At 38.9% G+C, this 26021-nt stretch overlaps 1 protein-coding gene across 4 annotated transcripts in view; it reads left to right on the forward strand.

Annotated features, from left to right (window-relative positions):
* The window catches only part of DCDC2 (doublecortin domain containing 2), a 61712-nt gene extending 39153 nt beyond the window's left edge, over positions 1-22559 (forward strand). For all 4 annotated transcript variants that reach the window (XM_033079213.2, XM_033079222.2, XM_033079197.2 and 1 more), the window contains 3 exons: positions 7125-7225; positions 19037-19381; positions 20648-22559. In XM_033079213.2, coding sequence (XP_032935104.1) covers positions 7125-7225; positions 19037-19381; positions 20648-20755 — 554 coding nt within the window. In that variant the 3' untranslated portion in view covers positions 20756-22559. The remainder of the gene's footprint in view (positions 1-7124; positions 7226-19036; positions 19382-20647) is intronic.
* Positions 22560-26021: the final 3462 nt, after the last annotated feature.

Below are 26021 nucleotides of genomic sequence, written 5' to 3' on the forward strand. Positions count from 1 at the left end.
AATGTTAAGTGGGAAAATATATACTTACCAGCAGGAGAGCATGCTGCTTAATTCCTACCCGGAGGGTGTATGGAATGATGGGACCAGGGCAGACATTTCAAGGCTTTTGCATTTGTTTTGTGACAGTTTAGCCCCTAGCACACAACTCAAGAGAAGGCCAAGTTATGGAACAGGCATGGAATTAAAAAAGATGTGGCTGAATGCGAACTGCTTTCCTAATTTCAAAATGCAAATGGCCTAACAATCTATAATTTAAATCAATTAATAAATTGGATGCGTAGAAACATGGAGAGTAAATGAGATGAAGGACCAAAATAGGGAGAGGGAAGAAAAAACCCTTGTATTATGACACTTATTCCTTTATTTTTGTAGCTGTTGATGTATAAAGATGACTGAGCTAATGCAGCTTTTCCTTTGCTCCGGCATTATCATATTTCCTATGAATAAGGGAGGGTGCTGCATACATGGGCAACCTCTATAAGCACCTTTTGCAGTTTCTATTGAGGTAATCAGATGTCTGCATTCTCTAATAGCACCAAATTGTATTACAAATCCAAAAATTCAACATTTTCAAGAGAGGAAGCAATTGCTTAAAAACATGGGGCTACAATAGTTCTGACAGAAGAAAAATATGTATTTTTTAATAGTTTCATATGTGTATTGCTAGCAGGTTCTTTTCAATTGCATTGCTTTTTGATGACAGAAGTTACAGGCATGAACACACACATGCAAAGCTATCATGAAGGCAGTGGCTTTTTGTTGGAAACAGGCCTTGTACAACAGTGATACTTTTAAATTAAATAAACCCCAAAACACACACAAAACAAGAAAGCAAAATTATTTTGCATGCAGGCATAAACAGATGCCCTCCTTTTTTGTCATAGTAAGCTATTCAATTTTGTGAGCCTCTTTTTTTCTTTTTTGCATTGTTTTTAATTTTACTTACTGTTTTTATGAGGCAGCCTCTGTTGTAAGTCACATTATTTTTTTTTATAGTCGCATTAACTTCCTTCCTTACGTATGGGGCTTGCAGTTAGTAAATGCCTCGATTTCCAAAATATTTGGGGCAGACTATTATAACGATGACTTTTAAAATTTCCACTACTAAACTTCAATCAGTTTAAAGCTTAAAATGCATTAATATCACTATAATTTTGTCATTTTCACTGCAATAAATGTCTTACAGTTAACGATGTTTAGGAAAGGACCTTTATATAAAAGTAATTTATTCCTGTGCTTAATTATTTTAAAAGTACAGATTTCTTATGAGTTAGTTTCATATATACCTTAATTAGTACTTAATAAAGTCATATAACCTTGTTTATCAAAGTGTAGAAAAAGAATACAGCCGAAATACTGAATGGCATCAAACAGAAAATGATCTTTGCATTTTAACCAGGACTTGCTTGATTATACATGTGCAAATTTGTGGTTTCTTTCTCTACGTACTGAAATGAACAATACTTCTGTGTTGAGACAACTACTAAAACGTGACCAGTGAAATGTTGCTAGTCAAAATCTTTTGGGCATTTATAAATTTGCTCTTGCTGGTAACTTATCTGTTCTGTACCTATCAGGAGATTAGGAAGTAAAAAAGATCTAGAAAATGTCTCGAAAATTCTCCTGAATGGGCAGCAGAATCTCTTTCACACAAATGAATTCCCTGGAGCTGCAAAGCCAGCAAGAGCTGATGTGGGTAAGGGCCAGGACAGAGTAGGTAGCTCTCAAAATGAAGATCTTTGACTTTTAAGAGTCATTGCATGAGTCATTAATAAGTCTTAAAATTGTCTTAAATTGAATTGGTTTTATCTGTCCATTTGCAACAAGTCACAGAGCTGAAAAGTTCTGCAGGAACACAGTACCACCTTGGTGAAAGCAACTGAGTACTGAGCTGCTTACTTTATGAGACAGACCTTGGCCAAGTACAAAATCAGAAACCTCACCCCCTGTTTACTAGTTATTATCCTTCCCAAAGTTCTCATCCAAACCTGACCATAGTGCCTTTCTCTTACTGATAGCCTCTGGACCTGATTACCAAAGACTAAGTGTTCTGCTAACATCTTGCTCATGTAATTTCACTGCCTTTTTCAGATGAAAATTTTTGTTCTTGGTATTTGTGTGGTTTCATTGCTCCTAGCTGTAGAGGTTGGCCATGAAGTAGGTGCCAATGGTTCAACACCTGTATCATTGGAATACACTTGGGGCAGGTTGAGTTGAGGCAATAGTTACCTTTCCGTGGCAGGGCTATTACCAGGCTCCAAATGTTCCCTTTCCTGGTAGCCCTGACAAGGCTTCAGGGATTTCAGAGCTTTAAGCCATCTGGATCCTCCTGAGATTTCATCACTCTTTCTCTCTGTGGGGTTACGGAGCTGGAGAAGAGGCAGGAGTGAACACAACTCTTGAAGAAACTCCATGGGAAGGCAGTTATGGTTCCAGTTTTCATTCATCTCTTCAGCATGAAACCAAAAAATCCTGCAAGAACTCTTTCCACTCTCCAGAGTCTTTATAAGTATTGCTTGTTGGAGAAGTAAATATGAACAAAAAAATCAGTAAAAATACTTACCTGAAAACAAGGAGCATTTTTTCATTGCTGTTTTTTTTTGGATGCACTTCTGTGTGTGTGGTAACATTGTAACATAAATATTCAATTGCTGGTAGGTAGCAGTCCAACAGCATTCCTCTTGGAAGGCTTTCCTGAAGGAAGATTCCTTTAGGAGGCTTAAATTGCCTTGGGTACCTGCTGACTTGGTTTTTTAACCCTGCTCATTCTTTCAAGCTTCTACTCTTCTAGTCCCTTAAAGCTATTTTTCTGCCTTCCAGTCAGTGCACTGGACCCCATTGTTTCCATTTTTTTTCACCTGTACTTCAACTTTCTGTTTGCTCTTATACAGTTCCTCATTCCACATGTTTTTTCTAACATCACTGTGCCTTCATCATCTCCCTCAATATCTGTATCTTCCAGCCTCTGCATATTCTCTCTCTCCATCTCTCCGCTCCTTTTGAATGATCTGTTCTTTGCCCTTCTGCAAGTTCTTATTTCCCTTTTTCACCTAAATTGTTGAACATGACCCTGCTTTAAAATAATCAGAAATAACAGGAGATGTTTAGGTTACCTAACTTTCTCTGTTTAGGGTATAAAAAGCAGTGCTGATTTTTGGCTCAAGGTAGTCTATTGTCATGCAATGACTGGCAAAAACTGAAAAATTCCAGTATCATATTTATGTCTGGACACCATGGAAAAAAATCCTCACAGAAGCTCATGAAACTTTCAATAATATTTCGTTTGGCCTCTTGACAGAAGCTGCACTTGCTGTGGCATGGAGAACCAAGAACCTGAAATAAATCCTCTGTTTATACTTATCAACAAAGCTGCAGAGAGATATACCTTCCTTTATTACCTCCTTTAGAGCTCTTCTGCCCTAGTGTTGCCATGGCCCTGTCTGTGGTCAGTTCTCAGGCAGTTTGAGGCACAAGAAAGTTAGAGGTGACTCTAAAAGAGTAGAATATTTGATCTATGGTTTTGTATGAACTGTTTGGAGTAGTTAATAAATGTTCCATTTAATGGAAGTGCTGGAATTTTTCTTTTCGGCAAGGTACACCACATATTTCTGCTTCAGCAGGGATTGCAATAGAAGCTCATAACAGTACAGGCTTGCAAAAAATGTTTCTTCATGTAATTTATGGCATTTTCTAAAATGCTTTCTTTCTTTTTCTGCCTTAGAGACATGTGAAGAAACTGACTAATGATTCAGACACAGAGATGGGAAATATTGCATCAATAAGATTTTTTTCATACTTTTTTCCCTAAAACAAAAAGCTTTATCTATAAAACATGAGGCAAAGTTACCCAACTGAAAATATTTATTTGGAAGTAACTCAGAGCACTGATAATTGTGATTAATGTGGCCCGCAAACTCCTGTTGACAAGATCTTGACACAGAATCACACAAACAAGAAATGTGTTGGTCTTTTACTCAATTTCCATCCTCCAGATACTTGTAACTTCACATGAAGAAGGTGTAAATACTTCTGACTGTAGAGTAGCAATGTTAGTAATGCTAACATTTTAAGCTGTTTTCATAATGCTCCATTTATTCAAACTAATTTTATGTAAATTATTTTGCAATTCTTATCTTTTTCACTTTTTGTAACAAGAGAAAACAGTGTGTTTCCCAACATAAGATTAATTGCATTCCTTACCATTTCCTTTGGAATTTTTTGCTCAAGTATTACAACTTCCCCATATTTCAGTTAGTGTCATATTTTTCTTCATCTATTTTTGCACATTTCAGGCCTAAATGTTTTAATTCCTTCCCTGACTGTACACATATTTTGGACATCTGTCTTCCATTCTCTTATGTTTGTGCAGAGGTAAATAATTAATTTCCCTTTTGTTGTAAATGTTCAATTATTCTTAAATAATATTTTCAGTCTGTGAAAGAACAGGAATGCTGTTTCTCTTGAGAATGCTTTCTGTGCAAGACAATGAACAGTGGTATCCCCGAGAGAGGCTGCAGTGTTGTGCAGAATTCTTTTCAACTAATATCTTTTAGTTTATGACCACCTTTCTGAGCAAACACCTGCTAGAAAGTGCTTGGAAGAAATTCCATGGAGATTTCAGATTTTGTTTATTTAAATCCTGCTGTTACTATCTTTTTGGGTACTCTCTTTTAAATGAGAAATATGATTCCTTACTGAAATTTACGTTCTTCTTTACTCTTTCCTGCTCCCTCCTGGTTCTATGATGAAGTTTTTTAAAAATACGTCTGTCTCCTTGGGTTGTTCAGCATGACCTTGAGCCTGATCTGCTCTTCAAAAAAGAGGTGCTTTAAATTTGAGAATCCTCAGCTCTTGAGTGGATTTGGCCTCCAGGGCTAACACCTGTTCATCTCCCCTGTACTCCTCCTTTTGCCCTGGAGTAAAAACCTGATGAAAATTGCCACTGCACCAAAATCCTTCTTACCTCTGGAGGTCAGACAGTCCCTGTTTTGGTTGAAAGACTTGGGGACCTTGAAGGCAAAAGTGTTATTACAGAGTCTAAATGGAAGGATGGTGATATTAAATGCAGTTCTTTCAGACACTGAGTTGACTTTTTATAGTTCAGTGAGCCAAGGAATCTAGGGCAAGGTTATTTTCTTATGTACTTAAGGGAAGGGCTTGAAATAAGAGAGTCTTTATGGTGGCTTTTAGGGAACACATTACATTTTCCTCTCAGAATATGGTGGAAATCTATAACTCAAATGTCTGTGATGAGAGGCAGCAGTGATAATACCAGGTAAGAGAAACAGGACATTCTGTCTCTAAGAGAGCTCAGAAAAATGGGAAATATGAAGTGCATTATTTGGAAAAGTACAAGTAGCATCTGTTCAGATGCATTTTGTTGTTATTCTCAGCCACTCCATGTTTTTATTGCTGATTTTGTCAAAAAACCCAAACATGTCTTGTGTAAAAGGGGATTTGTAACGAGATATATATTGTCCAAGATTTATCATACTGCCATCAAGTATTGAATGTCCTTAGTTGGTTTTATTGGAACATCCATGCACTTGTATTTAATAAGCCCTAAGAAAAAGGCAATTTTAAAACAAAATTATAATTTTCAGATCAAATATGAAAATGAGGTCTTAAAAAACATGTGTGAGTTGTTTAGGATAAGAATCCAACCAATGATGCTAAGAGCCCTCTGGTATTTCCATCAGGGATCATTTCGGAGGTTGAGTAGTACGGATCTTTTCGTAGGAGGGGGAGGTTCCAGCAGGACTGATTCCTGGGGAATCAAGCTGCTCCATCCATCAGGAAGTCTCTCTCTGAGGATGCAGCCAGCAGCGCCACTTCGGAATTTCACTGTGATGTGCCATAGAAACCCCCATTTCTGCCTCTTCATTTCAGAATGTGAGGATGGCCTTCATTTCTGGTCCTCTGGGCAGTGGCTGTCAGGCACCTTGTAAACCATCTGGCACCTCCCCTCCAGTCAGCCACTTACAGTGGCATGGTGCCTCAGAATTTGTTCCCAGGGCAAACTCTTCGCTAGCTCTCATAGTGATGAGAAAGTAACTGGAAAACTACCAGAGTAGTCAGTGCTGACTTTTATGCAGATGGACTCTGGATTTCTCTAGGTCTTGGGGTTTTAATTCATTATTTTTCCACCAAAATAGTTCTGTGCTACACTAAAGCTGTTTCTTTAGCAGCACCCAGCAATGTAGATCAATTTGCATGGTCAGTTGATATTATCAAGTTCAACTCCTTTAATGAAGAACTAGGAGGCAGTCAGAAACAGTGGAAATACTTTTTCCTCTTTCTTACTGTCGTTCCGTATTATGTTGAATATGGACACATCTTCATTTTCCTAGATCAATGGAGAGAGATGATTTGCAGTAACTTATGCCTTTAGTTTCTGGGCTGCTTTCACTTCAGGGGAAAATAGAAAGGATCATGTGTCACCTGGAAATTGTTTTCTGTATGGACCTATCTGTTACTACTTATACTGAGGGGAAAGAAATTGCTCAAGCTAAATGGTTAAAAATCTTTGCAAAATTGAATACCAATGTAACCATTAATCCCTGTTGTCCATGAGTATGTACTTTTTAATGCACATTTGGAGTTTCAGCCGTAATTCTACTTGCATGTGCCTAGATTTGAGAAGTAGAACTAAACCAGCTGTTTCTCTTAATCTTCTAACCCTGACCTGATTCAGCATGTTCAGTTTTGATTCAGAGATTGAAATTTTTGATAGATGTGTTAGAATGCTCGTTAATTAAAAATGCTATAATTGACAGTAGAAACAGAAGTACTACGTTGTTATTGTAATGTATCTAGTTCAGATTAACTCTGGACCTTTGCTCAATGTGAAGGAACTTCAGAACCAGGACTTTGTTCAGTTCCCTTTGCCTTTTCGCCCCTCTTCCCAAAATTGTGTAGTATGTAAGTATTTGTTGTTAAAAGGGAAGAAAAACAAATGGACAATAATGGGAGACCGAAGACTTCCTTGTAAGAACTGTATGGGGAATGATGGGTCAACTCAGAAAGCTGTTCTCAAAGCAAAACTAAATGTGCAGTTCAGTAGTTGAGCCACACTGTGTCACCATTGGACTTCATTTCCTTCCACTCTATCTTTCCCATTATAGCTGAAGATATTTACAAAGCCAGAGAAGAGGGGTCTGAAATGTGGGGGGCAATTGAAGTGCAAGAAGATGAAGATACTCTTGTGGAAGTTCCACTGGACCAGGTAGTGATCAAGCTTTAAATAAATGGCTTTGCTTTTTTTTTTTTTTTAGGATTACAGATTGTGTGTTGTTTCTCTTTCCTCAGTTTCTTTCAAGTGTACAACATAATTCTGTGGGGATGACTGTAAGCTCAACAATACTGTTTCTTTTATGTCAGCTTTAGCAAATCTCCCTTTCTGTGCTAATATGTCAAATGTCAGTTACCTTTTCATCAGCTTCAGAGCTGCTCTGAGAGCTCTTATAGAGCCTTAGAGTATCAGGACTCCCTACTATTACATCCTACCAAATAGGTTCACCTGAACTGCAGTCTCTTTGTACTGGCAGAGCAGTATTCCTCCAAACCCGGACCCCAACAGGTGCAGATTTAGCTGATTTTTGTTTAAGCTGACTGCACGTTGTTCTGTTGGAGTAACATGGTGCTTTGTTGGCCTATTTTTTAATCCTAAGATTTATGTGCACTAAATAGGTCTTGATAACTAAACATAAGATTATATCTCCCTTTTTGTACTTTGATTTGTACTCCTGTAGACTGAAATAATACAAGGAATAAGTAAATTGAAGCTTATTCCAAGGAATAGAAGAGTAGAACTGCTTAAACTATTTGCTGAAAATGTATGCAGTTTCTTTTTGCTAATGAATTGCTCAAAAGACAGTCCTCTTTTTCATCGTTTGTAGGAATTTGTCAACTTGTTCAGATTTATTTTGTGTTGCATTGTGCTTTTGGTGTCTATTGATGGTGGCTTGGGGCCAGTCTCATTGGCCACAAAATAATGTTTCTGATCCATGCTTTGATGTAAAGAATCACAATTTGTCCAGAAGATTTCTCAGGCTAAAATTCATGTCAGTAACATCAGGAATCTTGGGTAATTTTATGACTTACTGGTGGACAGCAGAGCTGAGGGTGGGTTGTTAATGAGTCTGTGAACAAATGGGAGGGAGTTAAAGATAATAGTTTGTAAATACACTTCAATTACCCAGGGCAACCCAATGGAGCATAAACAATCTAGGAGATTTCTGGAGAGTGTTGGAGGCAGGTTTTTGATGTAGGGAGTGTGAGATACAGTTAGGTGACTCATTCTGCTGGACTCGATTCTCAAGAATAAATAGAAACTTGTTTGGGATGTGACAGTGGCACCTTAGTTGTATTGGCCATGAGATGGTCAGAGTTTAAGCCCTGGTGGAAAATAACAAAATAAAAATCCTAGAAGTTAGAAGAGTTGCCTTTGGCTTGGTTGGAAAACTGCCAGAGGATCCTGAGTGAGGCTGCCCTGAAGTGCGGAGGAATTCAGGAGATTTTGTTGATTTCCAAGAGAATCTTCCTCAAACCACAAGAACTATGCCCACTGTGCAAGACAACAAGCAGGCATAGCAGGGGACCAGTTTGAGCAGACTCCTGACCTCACACTAAAAGAGGCAGAAGAGGGGATAGACTCCTAAAGGGTATAGAGCAGTATAGAGACATTGCCTAGATATGCAGAAATGGAATTGAGAGAGCCAAAGCTTGCTGAGAAATGAAACTGGTGCATGTGATTGGGAATAACCACCATGGATTTACTATGGACAGATCATACTTTACCCATTTCATTACCTCAGTGACGAAGTAAGTGGCTCTGTGGAGGAAGGGAGACCAATTACAGTCCTTTATCTTGCTTTCAGTATAGACTTCTGTATTTGTAGGAGAAATTGGAAGATGTGTGGTAAGTATGGGGAGGAAAATATCCTTAATGAGGGCAGGGACTGGATTTGTGAGCTAAAAGGTAGGTGAAAAACTGGCTGGTTTGGTGAGATTTAAAAGGTCAGCTGATTGAGATGTAACTGGCACCTATTTACAGATGGTGGTCCTCAGGGTTTGATACTGGATCTGAGAAATTATAATATGTTCATGGGTAACAGAGATGATGGTGTAGGACACAGCCTTATTCAGACCCAGCTGTCATTATCATGTGAATGCAGGGCTGTCTTTCAGAGCAATCTCAACAGCTTGAAGGAATAGAATGATTTGAGCCTCATTAAGTTCCACAAGAAAGAGAGGTATAAAGTTGTAATGCAGGGACTGTCTCAGTGCAGTCTTGACACAGGTGGGCTAGAAAGGAGCTGCAGAAAGGGCCATGTATCTCCTGTGGCTGGCAAGTTGAGTCAGTGGCCCTCCCTGTGGGGATGAGGTGGACTCTGCAGGCTAGGCTACTAAAAGCACAGCCAGCACAGCAATGTTACTGTTTATCTTTCTTGACTCTGCTTCTCTGAGGTTGCATCTAGAGCATTTGTCCAGTTTTGAGTCCTTCTCAGCAGAAGAGAGAGATATTTAGAAACAGGAGAAAGTTCAGCACAGCAACAAACTAAAAAATTTAGGGGCTAGAGCTATTTTATTGCTTACGAAATATGCTTACTATTTAGTTGACTGATTTTTTAAATTTATTTGTATTGTGTAAAAGAATACTAGACTTATATACCTTTAGCTTGTGAGCTGCTTTTAAAAACAATACCTGAGGGGAAATAGATGTTTTATGAACTTATTAGCCACTTTGAAGACTGAAACCATACCATCTAAAAAAATACAGATTTTATCTTAGACTCCTGTTGCTAAGAAGGATTATTCTCATTATTTATTCACTTTAATGGGAAGGGATGTTGCTCAGCTATTTTATAGTCATTGTTCTTGAAGATATATGTATCAGGTGATAAAGGCAACAAGAACATGACTGTCTTGGTCCCTGATAGAAGGAATGCTACAGCTGTCTCTTCTCACAGCACATATCTGCCCCAGCCTCAGAATCTCATATGATGAACACCTTTGGGCTCACCAGCTCTGTTAATTGTGGTTGTCCTGGTGAGGTGTCATGATAATTAGGATGTGTTACATTATATTGATAGCACTGACATTAGAGAAGAACATGCCAGCTGTTGTCTTAATCTTTGTTTCTTATGACATCCTGAAGCATATCCTGCTCTGGTCTTGTCAGCGTAATAATAAAATTCAGAAATTATTAGCCTGTTTATTGGCCTCTGAAGGTGTGTAAAGAATTCCTCTGGGTAGTGTAGAACATTTGGCTGTGTAAATTGGGTTGTCAGGCCTTAGTTTTTAGGTTTACTGCAATTCATATGAAATCCAGCCCTGGAGACAGCTGCCTTACTTCTCCACAGAGATCGTACAGCGCTGGCAGTAGCTCTCTGCATCTCACCAGTTTGCCTCTGCCAGTGGATGGTGACCATCCCTAGGGAGGGGAAAAACTCTCTACTACCACTTCTCTGTTTGGCAGTGGAGCTGTTCACACAGTTGCCAGTGAGCATCAGATGTGCTGGCAAGCTTGCAATGCTAGGAACTTGCTGGATATCTCTAAGCTTATGTGCCAGGGTCCATCCATCATGTTCAGATGAAAATATTTTTCACTTGCTACCAACAGATTTTTCTATCTGGGCAAGGAACTGGAAGCAGGTGTATTTGATGGGGAAAATATTAAAAAATCAGTCATGCACACTATGAATAATCTGATTTTTAGGGTTCCATAAAATCCTAACACAGCACCAAAATTTATTGCAACACAAGTCATGGCTTATCTATAATGTTAAAGCTTCATGTATAGTTTCCTTGGTAATCTGGCAAGAAGCCATGTCCTTCCGAACAGCACAGTGTACTTTTTATTCCCAGATAACTAAGGTCACTCTAACTCTAGAAGCTTTTAGCATTTTGCATGTTCAGGTTTATATAATGATCATTTTAAATTGTTTTAAATTCTGTGATGTTTTAATCACAGAAATGCTAATTTTAGGTTTTTCTTATCTGCACAGCAGTTTCTGTTATTGCTAGAAATATGGGAAAGGACAGCCAGCCAGGGCTTGACTGTCTTGCGTAATGCATAAATATTTACATGCCAGCTTTCACTAGAATGCTGACACTTCTGATAGGCTATCATTTCCATCAGCCACATAAATGAGGTGGTGAAGATAGAGCTTCATGTTTTTTTCTTTTTATGCACCTTCTCTGTCTTGCTGTTTGAAGTACAGAGTTGAACAAATGCCAGATTAGCCATTAACTAAACCTAGAGTTATACTGGCTAGACTCTCGCTTATGTCCTGTTCTGTAAAATGCTGTCTGCCAGCTGAAAACATATTAAAAGAACAGGGATTGCTTTACTCCAGAATAGCTGACAGTTGTAATTGAACATCAAGGAAGAAAAAAATGAGTATTTTGCCTTAAACCAAACCAGACCTTTCTGTTCTATATTCTTTACTGAGGCTTGAGCTCCCAAATACAAAATGATTAGTTTCTTCTTTTGACAAGCAGGCTTACTCCAAGTTGGTTGTTTACATCACTGTGTCAGCATTCATGGGGACTGATGACAGACTATGAAATCAATGGTGCAAATAGCAAGGTAACAAGGTGGTTAATTGACAGGGAGGCATCAAAACAATACTAGTTTCTTATTAGAGGTGGTAATTAAGTGTGTTGGTTTGAATTTGCTGGTAATAATTCAAAAATATTCAAAGTAATTCTGAGAGAAAAAAAACCTAACTTTTAAAGCTTTCAGAAAAAACAACTCTTTCTTTCATTCTATATAAGTTCTAAAATACAAAAGCAGCAGTTTCTAGTAATAATACTGAAATAGCAATGCAAGTTTGCACTGGTTTATCCATTTCCATAAGCAGGGTTGTTCTTCTCCCATGCTGAGCCCTTGGGAGGTGGAGTAAGCATGAGAGTTATGAGACCTGAAGTTATCCAGTGCATGACCCCATATTCAGGCATGTTGTTGTGCCAGCCTGCTTTGCCATGGGGTATATGATACTGGCTATTTAAGATGTGATGTAGAAAGAGTCTCTATTTTGGTTTTGGTTTGTTCTTTGGGTTATTTTCACCCTCCAGATTCATCATCCCCATCTACTTCTCTCCTGTGTTTATTTGTAAAAATTAGTTGATGATAAATTTATCTAACAAGCACTGGTTTGGAGTTTTTCTGTAGATGTTCGCATTCTTGGTTCTTTCATTATCCATTTGCTTTCCATTTTTACAGACATGCCCACTGGTTAATGCAGTCCTCCACTCATTATTTCCCATTTCCTGGGCTGTGATGTGATGTGCAATTGTGTATCTCTCCTAGGTGAGCTGGAGCTGGAGTGTGTCATCAGTAGCAGAAAATTTACACCTTTCATTTGAAGTTTTCATTATGGCATATACACTTTGCTTTAGAGACCCAAGATTCACCTCAGTGAGCAGAATAAAATGTTTATCTTCCCCATTGCCAAAGGCAAAATGTTAAAGTTTATGTTGATTCAACATTACAACAGGCTGACTGCTTAAAGAGACATTCTTTGATTAAAAAAACTACAACTTTTCATGAGGAAACATTTTGCACTACATCAGTAAGGATTTCAAAATGGCATTTAAAAAGATCACATGCAGAACTTCTTATGCTCAAATTTCTCTACAAATGATGCAGCTGTAATTTAAGCCTTATGAATTTTGAGTGCTGACAAGCCAGCAGATAATATTTTCCACTGCATGTTCTTCTTTCAGCTTCACTGATTTACACTTAATGTTATTATTGTTAGTCTGTGTGAGATAGGGAAACTTTCTCTGATTGGTTCCTTGCAGTTTGGAGTGAGAAGGGAGATCTTTCCTCTGTTTCTGCATTGGGTGGCTGTGATTTCTGAAGCTGTAGTAGCAGTACTCCTGATCTTGTCTTTTGAGGCCTGTGTGGTCAACAGTTGAAGGGCCTTCACATCCTCTAAGTAAAGCCTGGAAATGCAAATCTCTTGTAAAACTAGTTTTGATACCATTTTGAAAAAAGTTTCCTCTGTGTAACCCTGTTTTCAAAAATTTCAGCAATCCTAGGGCAATTCTAGTTTCTCAAATTGCTTAACTTACAGAGCATTTTTAATTAATCATAGAAGAACTGATGCAATTGAGTAGGACCAGTTTTTAAACGCTTAACAGTGCTCTCATTTTCTACAGGTATGCTCAGCAGATCATATTGTATTGTAGGAAGTGAAGTTTAGGCAAATTTTATTGAACGCTTGCAGTGTTGTGGAAAAACATAAATGTGTTACTGCAGTAGATGGAGAAAAGTATTTTTTACTTAGGTACATATTAGAAAAGTAAAGATCTGATAAGATCATAAAATCATTGAATGGTTTGAGTTGAAAAGGACCTTAAAAATCTTCTCATTTCAACCCCTCTACCACAGGCAGGGACACCTTTCACTAGATCAGATTGCTCAGAGCCTCATTATCCTGGTCTCGAGCACTTCCAAGGATGGGGCATCCACAGCTTCTCTGTGCAACCTGTTCCAGTTTGTCACCACTCTTGCAGTAAAGAATTTCTTCCTGGTAGCCTATACAACCCTGTCCTCTGTCCATTTAAGTCATTCCCCTTGGTCCTGTCACTACATGCTCTGGTAAAAAGATTTTACAAAGAGCCCTTCAGGCCCTGGAAGGTGCTGTGAGGTCCCTCTGCAGCCTACTCCAGACTGAACACCCCCAACTCTTTGAGGCTGTCTTCATGGGAAAGGTCTGTGTCCCTCTTATGCTGGGGGCCGTGCTCAAAGATGTTTGCTTCTCTATCATGGCTAAATTGTGATTAAGGAATGAAGTATGCTTCCAGTTACTAGACAATGAAACCAATGAAGGGAGTTTGAAAAGCTGTTATTTCTACACTTCAAGTTCTTTACTTTCCATTCATTCTAGTTGGAGCTCTGGGCTCTGTGATGTTAAGAAAAATTAGACTCTGTGGATTCAGGTGCTGTATGTGTTGTAAAAAAAAAAGAAAATAATGGCACCCATCTCATAAAAAAAGTTGGAGTTTAAATGTTGTGGGGATAAAGACTTTTTGCCTTCAGGAACAACAGAGTATTTTGTGCAAATGTGGGAACTATGTGGGAAGTGTAAGACAGTTGAACCTTAACTATTCATTTGCTTTTTTTAAGAGCCTGGGTTTTGTAAATGATGTGGAAGAGAAGAGCACTGCTGTCACTTAGCAACACTTTCTGCTTCAGGAACAAAATGTTTCACTGTTGGAATCTGTGCAGGGCTGCTACAAAACATTCCAGAGTAGGAGCAGGGGAGCTCTGTTCTGGAGAGTTTTGGTGCAATTGAAGTCAAGTGTTCCTGTTGCTGCATTTGTGAGATGTATTCATGCTGCTTTTCATGATCATTAAGATTTTTGTTGTCTACCTCATTGTTTGTCTGCTGTGACCATTAGCCAAGTAAACATTTCCAAACGACTTCAGTAAAGCAAAATTATGTTTTTTATAAATGGTACAAAATAATTTCTGCCTCAAATGATTTGTGATACTGCACTTTCCAGTATCAGTCATGTACAAACCTTCTGAGAGGTTTACATTAGCATCCCTAGAGGAAAAGAAGCCAAATGCTTCAATGTCTGAAGATTTCCTGACTTACTGCTTTTGAGTGATGATGGCATTTGGTAATGTAGCTCTTAATGAATGATAGCATGATGAGTGTAATTAGAATATATCTTTCTTTTTTAAACACTCTGTTTTTGCTGAGATTAAAAATACTGTCAAGCAATCATACTTGAATGCAAAATGAATTTGGCTCTGTTCCTCATCAACCTGTTAGTTAAGTCAGGAGGTTTCCAGAAGGCGAGCTGGGTCCATGTTTCCAGCAAGAAGCTGAGAATTGCTTCAGTTTTTCTGCATGCCTTTGGTTGAATATGCTTTTCGTTGTACTTATGGAAGTCTTTTGTCAATGAGTCTTTTTATTGCTAGTCCACCACAAGCAAAGAACTGTTTGCACATTCACAAAGGTGTGGTTTGAAAACTAGTTATTTTAAGTAATGTGCTTTCAAGCATGAAACTGCAAAAGCATCACCTTTACTTAAAGCATGCAGCCAGCAATGCAAAAAGGAAGGTTGCTTCCTTTTTTCTTTCAGCCATTTGAAGGGCAAAATTACAAATCTTATTATGATTAGTTCTGGCTGTAGGAGGAATGGGGATAAACTAGCTCAGTGACTGGAAAAGCTCCCTGCTCTAGAACTCACTTGATTTTGAAAATTACCTTAGGCAGTAAGAATGCTTCTCCAATCCAAGTTGTGCAATTGTTTTTTGAGGTGTGTAGGCAGAACTAAACTAATGCAGGAATATTTATTCTGTAGTTCATTACAGTATCCCTGTTCAGTGGCTGGTTGCTTCCAATATGAGTTTTTGATGTGCCTCTTGCTCTCTGTTATGATCCTTGATATTCCTATGATGACTGTGTTACATAGAGGTGATAGACCTCAGGCCTGGAGATATATCCAGAGCTGTTTCTCTGGATTTGAGGTGCCCTGAGCTTCTGTAAGAATTGCAAATGTGAGGGACAGCATCCTGTGAGCCAGTAAAATGGCCAAAGGCTGAGCTCTGGACTTCTGAGCAGCAAGAAGAGTGCTCCCACATCTGTCTTGGCTATCCATTCAATTAATTCCATAGAGGAAGTTCTGACTGAGAATATTTTGGTTATTTAAAAGGTGACTGATGAAAAGCTAAAAACTAAGATGGGAAATGTCACTGCTTCCCTGTTAGTATTGTTAGGTCATTGCTAACTTGAGTCTGATAATTTCTGCAAGGATAGGTAGGTCTCAATCAGCATACCTGTTTTGCTTTCAGTGTGCCCATCCTGATTTGTCCTGACTGAGAGAGCAGTTTGTGGTGATTGTGGTGCACATATAGATTAGGCAATTTTTACAGTTGTAGGTGGAGATATGGGTGGACTGCATCAAATTCAATGAAAAGGTTCCCAATGACTCCAGGGGACTTTAAATTACACCCTGACCCACAAAGTACTTTAATGTAGGCTTTACTTCATTGTTTCAGGTTCGCTGCTATCACTGAAACTGTTCTAGAAGCAAGTTAAGCATTTACAGCATTTACAGGCTTTGGACTATTAAGACATCTGTTTTTCTTCCTTCTTCTGTTTTCTTCCCTGTATGTATACATGCAGATAAACATTCTCTTTTCCTAAATATGAAAAATCCAAAATTTGCTAAGTACACCCCTTTCTCAGTGAAGAAGGTGTACTTAAAACAGAGAATGCTAATTTATGCATAGTGACTAGGTCAATAAGATCTCAGTAGGAAGTATCACGATTTTTTTTTTTATATGAAGAGCAATGTACTATTTGGTGGGTGATTTTGGCCTTCAGTTTCCTCCTTACAGTTCTGTCTTATGTCTGCTGTGCAGTCTGAAATGCACAGTTAGTGGTCATATCCACATTTTAAAAGCTACCTTTGACTCTGCATGCGGAGGGAACCATAGCACATTTTAGATTACCTTGTGAAAGGTCTTTTCCGCTGGATCAATGTTGATTTTTAACTTGTTTGAAATATCCATTCTTATGTAGGGTAGCTTGAAAAGAGATTAAATGAAGAATGCATTTTGCTTTCCAATTATTAGCTGAAAACTTGGCTTTTTATTTTTGTCTGTAATAGTAATGAAATAGTAATATAATAGTAATATGCTCGGCTATCTTGAAATTTTCAGTTACTATAAAAACATTATACTTGCACTGATGGGAGTTGTTCTACTCGTCTTGTTCTCTACTATTATTTTTCTTGCAATTTAGCTTGATTTGTCATGTTAAATTAGTTGAATTTGAATGTTATTTCATGCCAGTTCTATGTTCTGTGAGCTTCTGGGTACAGTTCAATAATACTGTTTATATTCTATAATATAGAATGATAATAATATAAAATAGTTGCTCAGATTTAACTCTTCAAAAATTTCCATCCACACCTATTTTAGTTAGGTCAAATGAGTCTAACTAGCATAGCACTTTAGGAAGTCACTGTCCCTCAAATATCCATTGTGCTTCCATGCAAAGACTGCTTCCACAGCAGTGAAACCAATTAAAGCATTGGGATACATATGTTAACACCATGGCATAAAGCCTATACATTTTCTTCTGCAGTCCAGAATGAGCCACTATACCAAAGCCATACAGGCAAGAGCATATATTCACTTCTGCTTGTACTCACTGCCAAAAAGCTGGATATTGTAATGTCTTGGATGACTACAAGCTAACTGCAAAAGTCTGTGTTGACTTTTCTTATCCTCTCTTTATTTAGTGTGTGTAATGTCATAGCAAGCAGATGTCATTAACTAAAATCAAACACATTTTTAGCTAGTGGTGTCTGGTGCATGCATTTGTCCAACCCTCCCCTGTTTCTGGTCAGAATCTGGAGCTGCTAATTTCCTTAGCAGACTGAAAGCAAAGTAGTAGATAATATGTTTAAGAAGAGCAGGTTACTTGTGAGATTTGATGGATCTACAAATTCTTTGCTATCTTTATGTATTGCAGGTTATGAAGGTTGGATCAAATTTGCTTTGAATGGTTCCTTCTTTGAAGGTTTCTGTAAAGACTTGGCTTGTTAAAGTTTTATTTTAGTGGTAATAAAGCCAGTTTGATGTTACAAGATGAAAGTGAGTCAGAAAGGCTTGAATAAAAAAAATACATAGAAATGACCATACTTCAAAAAACACTTATGGACCCATTATTTACCTGGTCACGTAACCAGGTAGTATTTCTGGTATTTCTGTATTCTGTGGATTATTGCAACACAATACCTTGTGCTTTTTGCAGTTATGCTGATATGGCATTGTGCACTGGCATAATAAAATTGTCTTATGTTGCTACTTAGATATCAAAGGGAAATCAAGATGTTTCATCAAGAGGCTTCAATAAATTCTTGATCTTACTGAACTGGCTTTTATTAATACGTTGAAGGTGATGAGAGAATTCTTTTGAAATGTTAGGATTAGTGAGGAGAAGAAATTTTTAGAAGACAACTTACTTTTTTTGTAACAGATAGCTACTGGCATAAAGGAGCTACTGAGGACAGTAAAATTCCAAACAGTTTTGATTAAGAGATAATCTATTGCTCTCATCTTGTTTGCTTTAGATTTAGTCTGATGAGGCTGGGTGGGAGGCAGACACCTTGTCGCTCTTGTGGGATTTTTTCACTTTATTTTCATTTATACCTCAGCCCAAGTATGTAAGTAATCTTGGCAGGTGGGAGCATTGGTTGACTGAATAGTCAGGTGACTCTTCAAAGCTGAGACTGGAAGGCAAATGACAAAGACCAGACAATCTGTGCATCCGTCTCCCAGGCTGTCATGAGATGATGCTGCCAGCAGCTTTATCCATTGTGAGTTTCTGATAACTCTTCTACAAGGTGAGGCAAGATCTTGTTCCTTCTGGCTGCTGGTTCAATTCTGTGTAGGAAAAAATTGCTGCCAAATGTCCAGCAAAACCTAAGCAAGTCACCCTACACAGGGATCTTTGGGAAGGGGAATGATGTCTAAGAAGTGACCAGTGGTAGGTCTATCTCATCTCTCTACTTTTCTGTGTATTCAAAGAAGATAAGACCGATGGTCATGGCATGGCCTGGTCCATAGGTAAAATGCTTCTTAGGGAACAGTTTGTGGGCTAGTAATAAGTGATATTTTCTTGTGACAGAACTTTACTAACAAGTATGTACTAAATGCTAGACAGTCAGAGAACCTGGAATAGATGGAACACAGTAAGCTCTTCCTGTGTCAATTAAATGTAGCTCATTCCAGTTGTTTTGAGTGTGGTCAAATCGATTAAACCCCGTGTAATAAATTTAAATCTCACCAACACATTGTGTAAATGAAGAATAAAAGGGCATTACAGGGTATAAGTAGAGGAGCATAATTTTCTGTCCGTGTAGACAAATCTCAAATTAGCATAGTTATTCCTCAATAATGATGTAATTGTGAATTTGATGTCTGTCACATTTCAGAATTGCATGGAGCTTTCTGATTTAAAATGCCTCATAATGCTGCTGCTTTTCCTTTCACCAGAGACCAGCAGAAACTGTAGATGAAGAAGAAAATGCAGAAGAGGAAAATGACAGGGGAGAGGAGGCATATAAAGGAGAGGAAGAATGTTCAGAAGTGAATGGAGAGGAAAGTGGGGAAACTGTTAAAGAAAGAATTGAAGTGGGAGAAAACAAAAAGAAATTAAATGAAAATTATGAAGATGAAGCAGGAGAAACACAGAATGTTGACCAAGAAGAGGAAAAGGAACTTATCCATTTAAATGGCAAAAACAATGAAGAAAATGGTAAGGGAACTGAGCATTTGAAGTACCAAGATGATGTTCAGCCTGAAGAAGAAATAAAAGAGGATTCTGTCAGTCAGAACCAGGTGAGTGTTTATTCATTCAAACTGATTTCCTTATGGTATTGTTCCTCATTCATGTCAGCCTTATGCTTCTTATGGTCTTAAGGCCTTATGGTCTCTAAGCAGTTAATTTCTGATAAAGTCCTGAGACCATTTATGAGAACTTCAGTTTGTGGAAAAGTTGTTTTCCATCTGTATAGATCAGTTACATCAGTAATTACAATATATGCCCTCCAACTGAGAAAGCAGATGTTTCTCACTATTTGATGAGTCTGCATCTTCTGCTTGCCTTAGTATGCTGAATTTTGAAAAAAAGTAATGAAAAAAATCTTGCAGTTTCCAGAAAAGCAGAATCATATATTTCTACACTACTTTATCTTTTAGGACAAAGCAGAAGAGTGTGTTCATGACACCAGTGTCTCATTATTTTGATGAATTGAGTTTCACAAAAGTTGCATTTCATAAAGAGCTTTTACCTTTGCTTTGTGGAAGTTTCATCTCTTTTTCTTAGAAATTGAAAAATACAGTGGATATGAACAAGATCCTTCAAAGCAAGGGCCTTTAGTCAGTTTAAAAGTAAATATCCTAATAATTTTGGGTACATGGTAGCATGCTTGGCTTAGATGGAGGAATGCAACCCACTAAATAAGGAGAACTCCCCTGATTGTCAGATGAACTTACCAGCTCACAGAGTGTGGGAAACAAAGTGTTTTGTTTGATGGGGAGGATTCAGGTCTGGGAAGAGTGGGATTCATGAGTGTCAGAAGCAGAGCAAATTGCTGCACATTCCCTGCCTACAGGTTGCTGAAAAACAGTCTCTTCCTCTGCTTCCTGTGACACTGGGAATGGTTTCTTGCACTTTGCAACTGGGCTTTGTTCTGTTCCTGTATGACACACAAGAATATTTTTCAATTGAGAGAACTGAGTAACATGACATTTTCCTGGGCTCTGAATTTATTCTGTGCTTCATATATTGGATTTTTTTTTTAGATAAGCTGAAGCTATTTATGGAAAAGTGAGTGAGCATTCACTTTAAATGCATATGTGGGTAACTGGGTGCTTGATGAAAGAACTGTACAGGGGGAACCTCTAATGTGAGTGCTTTCTTCTTTGGAAGATATATAAGTATAAAAAAAATGAAAATTTTAATGTGATCACTCTTGGAAAACTTTTTTTTCACATTAAAAATACTTTGTGGAAATTTTAATATGAAGTGCTTAATGCTGTATTGAAATGAAGTGAAATCTTTGGTACCCAATGATGTTACCAGTGCCTGTCCTTTTTCTTCAGGTTGGTTCCAGTCTTGAAAAGGCATCCACAAATCCAAGGGTGACAGTCACCAGCCCACAGGAGAGTGAAAAGAATGACCAGAGCAATGACTATGCAGCAGTTGCATGAACAGGAAAAAATGTAACGAACAGAAAATTTAAAAGGATAACACTTTAAATATAAAGCATGCTATATTTTGTGATTTGTAACTTACATTAGAAAGGCAGGTTGAGTACCCACATACTGAGTTGTGAGGTGATGATGCTCCATAGACTGATGAAAAGCAAGTGTTTATATCTACTAGAAGAACAGAGAATTATTTTTACAAGTTGAGATTTTCTGCTAGAATTTGAGGGGGGGAAATACAAGAGTACTTTGTTGTAGTATTAGAAATGAACTATTCTGTGGTATGAGATAGCAGCAATAGAATAACCACAAAAATTGCACTGTTCCAGGGAAAGGAAGAGAGACACACCCAGATTCAATGCCAAAACTTCTTTGTCAATTTGTTCAGGAAAAGAAACTATTTTTTACCTTTTAACTAGGACATGTGTAGTTTTTCCCCTAAAATTCCACATGATATGTATAATTTTCAGGTAGAACATTAGGATATAACTAGAATATGTTCCTCACCTAATGAATTTATGCCCACAGAAACCAATTCACCATAGTGAGGGGCCAGTTCAATGTTACTCAATTGTCTACTTTCAGTATATTAATTAGAATTTTTAGGTTTTGCATACATAACTATTTAGCACTACAATACATGTGGATAGACTACAATACTGCAGCTTGTTTCCATTTAAAACAGAAAATTTGGTTGATTATCCTGCAATGATTCACTAAATAGTGAATTATTGTCATCATGAACAAAAAATAAAGGAAGAGTGTGTAGTAGGTTAATTAAAAAATTTGAATTTGGATGGATTTGTAATTCAGTCTAAGAAAAACTTAATTTATTAGTGAACTAAAAAAAAGGACATGCCTGGATTCATACTGAAATTTCCATGAAACCATTGCTGTTGATGGAGCCACTTTAATATGAGACATCAGGATGAGCCCACCAGCTTTCTGCAAAAGTCAGGAGCAATTATTGCATTTATGAATCCTTTGCATAGTCTTAATGGTTGGAAGTGTGTCATCATCCTTTTGAGCAAGCTGTCTCCTGACAGGCTGTGGCTTAATATGCATTAGTAAATAAGGCATTGATCCACGGTATTAGTTCTCTTAATGACACTGATTCCATTGCTCTTATCATTTCTCTGTTAGTAATGGGAATAATTTGTAGTTCGTAGAAATACAGCCCTGAGCATAATTGTATTAATTATACAAAAGAAATAGTGGGTTTCCTTATCGTTAATGCTAGTAAATTATTACTACAAGAAACTTAATGTAATTTTTGTTGATTTTATGCCATTAAGACAAGAATTACATTTATGAACAAATTGAACTTGAAGCACTGTTTAAGGAATGTGAAAAACCACTTGTCATAACTGAAACGCAAACAAACCTCTTCTTCTACTAGTTATTAAGTATGTTTTTCCTGTGTAATAGAAATAGATGGAGATCCTTCACCGTATTTCTGTGCTTTGGCAATGTAAGTATAAAAGACATGTTAAAAACTTATGAACAGGGTTAGAACAGTTTGCCCTGTGGCATCTCTGAATTGTCTGTGAAACCTTCTTAAAACCTTCTGTCTATGAAACCTGTAGCTTCTGTTGAGCTGTCTGGCAAAGATCGAAGGGAATGTTGCATTTGTGATCAGTTCAAAATAAGCTCCTAATTTAGCCAAGCTCTTAAGCAAAGTATGCATGCTTCCTTTTTTCTGTGATAGCAATTAAGCCTATGCTCAAATATATTTGATTTCTCTGGGATTTAAAAAGACGTTTATAGTTAAGCAGAAGTAAAAATGGACCAACTCTCCCCCAAAAAACAAAACAAACCCCAAAACAAAAAACAAAAACCCGAAACAGAATGGATAAAATAACTGTGGGTGATAGTGAGGTAAAATGGCACAGGGTGCCTTTATTGTCGGTTTCTATTTATAACTTCTGACTGCCAGCAGTTTCTGTAATTTCTTTCCTTTCCCCAAAATTTCGGTATTTTCCATACTTAAAAGACTTAGAGATACCAGTAAGAATGATTTAATGAATTAAATTCTAGGGAAATGTACCGTTATAATTTTCCTTCATAGGAACATGAAATTCCTGTGAGTGTTACTCAAGAATATTTCCCCCTCTGCTCTCTTGTAAGAAAGACAAGATATATTTCTTCAGAAAAGCAAATCAGACTGTTTGGAAATAGAGGTATAACCATTTTATCATTCACCTTGCGACATTGACAATGTGAATTTTGTATCAGGTTCTTTTATTTAGGGAAACTAGTTTATGCCTAACAAATAATTCTAGAAATTAAAAAGAATGATACAGGTGGTCTTGCTAATAGTTTTTCTGTCTTGATCTGCTGTGTGTGATGGCTTAACTCATTTTACCAGAGAAATGCATTATTTTGAAAAGTTTATATGATGTTATTTTATTAAGCTCATGTGCAACAATTCTGAGGTTTTTTTAAAAGAATTGTTTTCTTGTTTTGCTTTTATTTTTAAAAATAATTTGCTATTAAAGAGAACTAGTACAGCTATTCCTGTGTTTTCTATCATATCAAGGCCTGTTTGATGTTAAATCTGTCTTTGGGTTACTGACTTTAGAAATCTGATAGCTTTGCAGCTGGGATTTCTCACAACTAAAACTTAAAAAGCAAAGCAACAAAAAACGGATTTGCTAGTTTTTGTATTGCAACTGTGAAAGAAAATATGTTGACAATTTAGCTGATACATAGTTATAAATATAACACAGTTAAACTTGATCAGGGAGTTTTTTAATGTCACAGTTCAGGTTAGGCCTGGGTTATTGGGATGTGTGTACTGTTCAGGCAATACTCAGGAAATGACATGAGTTTTATCTGTTCACTGGCAATTCCTGGGAAAAATACCAAACTCCTGCATGTCTCCCTGCAGAGATTCCTAATTTCAGCAAAGCATTAAAGCATAGGCTTAAATCCCACAGGACTGCAGTTTTCATTGAATTTTAAGTAATGATTTGGTGCCTTGACATATCAGAGCCAAAATAAAATTGGTTTGTGGAAACAAATGGGTTAAAATAAGGAAAATATAATCCCCACTCAGTTTCATCTAAAGGACACAGAAATAAACCTGTGTGCAGAGGAATAAAAGAGTGAGTATTCTGATCACTTGAAAATATAGGGAGAGGATAGTTGCTGGGGTATTTTGATTGGTTACCCCAAATGTACATTGAAACAATCATTAGATAATAAATGTAAATACCAAATGAAGTATTTGCAGGAAGGGTGTGTTTATTAGGTAGTTGCAATCAGAATGATTGAATGGGATGCACTCAAGGATGGGTGCTGTTTTGGGATTGTTGTGGGTGGCTGACAGCCTTCAATCTAAGTTTTAATCAAAAGTAGTGCTGTGGACACAGCAATAGACAGTGGAGCCATCTGCTTTCTGTAGATCCTTGTGCAGGTGCACATTTGTATCCATCAACTTATAGATGTGTGTGAGTGCTGAAAATGAAGGCATTTGCTGTGTGCTCACACACACTGCACATAAATCATGTGCATATTAATAGTTTAATCTTACAATGTTAGTCATGGGAAAATATTATTGGTTGTAGCTGAAATTTGCTATAATTATACAAGATTATATAATCTTATATGTATCAAAACCTAGTACAGTAATTTCACGAATACAAGCCGCACCAATTTGACCAAAATTTTGGTGGAAACCCGGAAGTGCGGCCAATATTCCGGGGCGGCTAATACATTAACAAAATTCTAAAAGCTGCCAACACGGAAGTGAGAGCCCGCGGCAGCCCCAAGCCAAGCTGGAGCCTGGCCGGCCCCGGCAGAGGTGGGAAAGCCTGGCAGAGGCGGGGCCAGCAGTGTGGGGGGCGGGCGGCAGAGCCTGAGCCAGCAGGGCGGGGCAGGGGGGCGGCAGAGCCGGGTCAGTAGGGCGGGGGAGCCCAGGAGAACTGGGGCTAGCAGTGCAGGGGAGCATGGCAGAAGCAGGAAGGCCGGCGGGTGGGGCTGCCTGGCAGCGGGGGAAGCCCAGCAGAATCGGGGCCAGCAGCGTGGGGGAGCCCGGCGGTGCGGGGGCCTGCAGTGCCGGCCAGGGCGAGGAAACGCGGCAGCGGTGCAGACGGGAGGGGGCGGCCGGCGAGCCGGGCGGCGGCGGCGGCAGCCCGCCGGCAGGGCTAGCGAACGCGGCAGCGGGGCGGTGCTGACGGGAGAGGGGGGCCAGCGAGCCCGGCGGCAGTGGCAGCACCACCCGGCCAGCCCCGCCGAGCCGTGGCGCTGAGCTGGGCTACCCGGCCCCGTCGGCAACCATGAGCGGGCCGAGCCTTCCTGGCCCCGCCCCGAGCCAGTAAAGCCCGCTATGCCGCGATCCTGTTACTAATTGGCCAATTTGTGAAAGCTGCGCACGGATTCTCGCGACGAACGAAAGTGCGGCTAATATTCGGGGTGCGGCTTATCTATTGACAAAGACAGCAACATTGTCGAGGCACCGGAAGTGCGGCTTATAATCCGTGCGGCTTGTATTCGTGAAACTACTGTAATAACCTCATAAGAAAGGTGATGTATTTTCTTATGTTGTGTGTACACTTCAAGTAAAAAGGAAATGTTGGCCTGGGAGCTACTGGAAACTATGGGGGCCATAAGGAAGTGGACAGGATTTGGAAAATTCCAGAAAGAAAGTACAAGTCTAGAGTGCAACATGTAATATCAAAACACTGAAAGGTCTTTCATATTAACCTGGTGAGTGGCGAAGTCCCCCAGCACTGCCAGATGGGGCTGTCAGATGACTTTGCTTGGGACTGTCCTACAAGAACCAGGCTGTGCTTAGAAAGCCAGGGATGAGCTTCTACCTGGTATCTACAAGCCTGAGCTGGGACCCTCTGCCCTTCCGAGCTCCCTGCCATGCAAGACAGGTTTTTCCTCCCAGCACTGCCAGCATGATGGTGTTCCTGGTGGCTCCCAACCCTCTCCACTCCTCAGACATGCTTCAGGACCTTTCCTCCCTCCCTCACCCCTCCCACACCAGCTCACCCCACTGGCTGCACATTCTGGGGGCACAGCCTGAGGAGGGTGAAAGGCAGCCCCTTCCATCTCTGCCAGGCCCTCCACCAGCCTAGACCAAGGGATCTAGGACATGGAAGTGCTGCCATCCCTCCCTACTGGCAGGCTGCCTGCTCCCTGGCCAGGCCCTGCATATGGAAATCACAGAGCACATGCCCTCTGCCAGCACTGCTCCATGCCTCCTGCTCTATCTGGTGTCTGTTGGCTCCCTTCCAATGGGCACTGTCATGGAGCTGAG

The sequence above is a fragment of the Catharus ustulatus genome, chromosome 1, assembly GCF_009819885.2.
Source record: "Catharus ustulatus isolate bCatUst1 chromosome 1, bCatUst1.pri.v2, whole genome shotgun sequence".
Classification (NCBI taxonomy): Eukaryota; Metazoa; Chordata; class Aves; order Passeriformes; family Turdidae; genus Catharus; species Catharus ustulatus.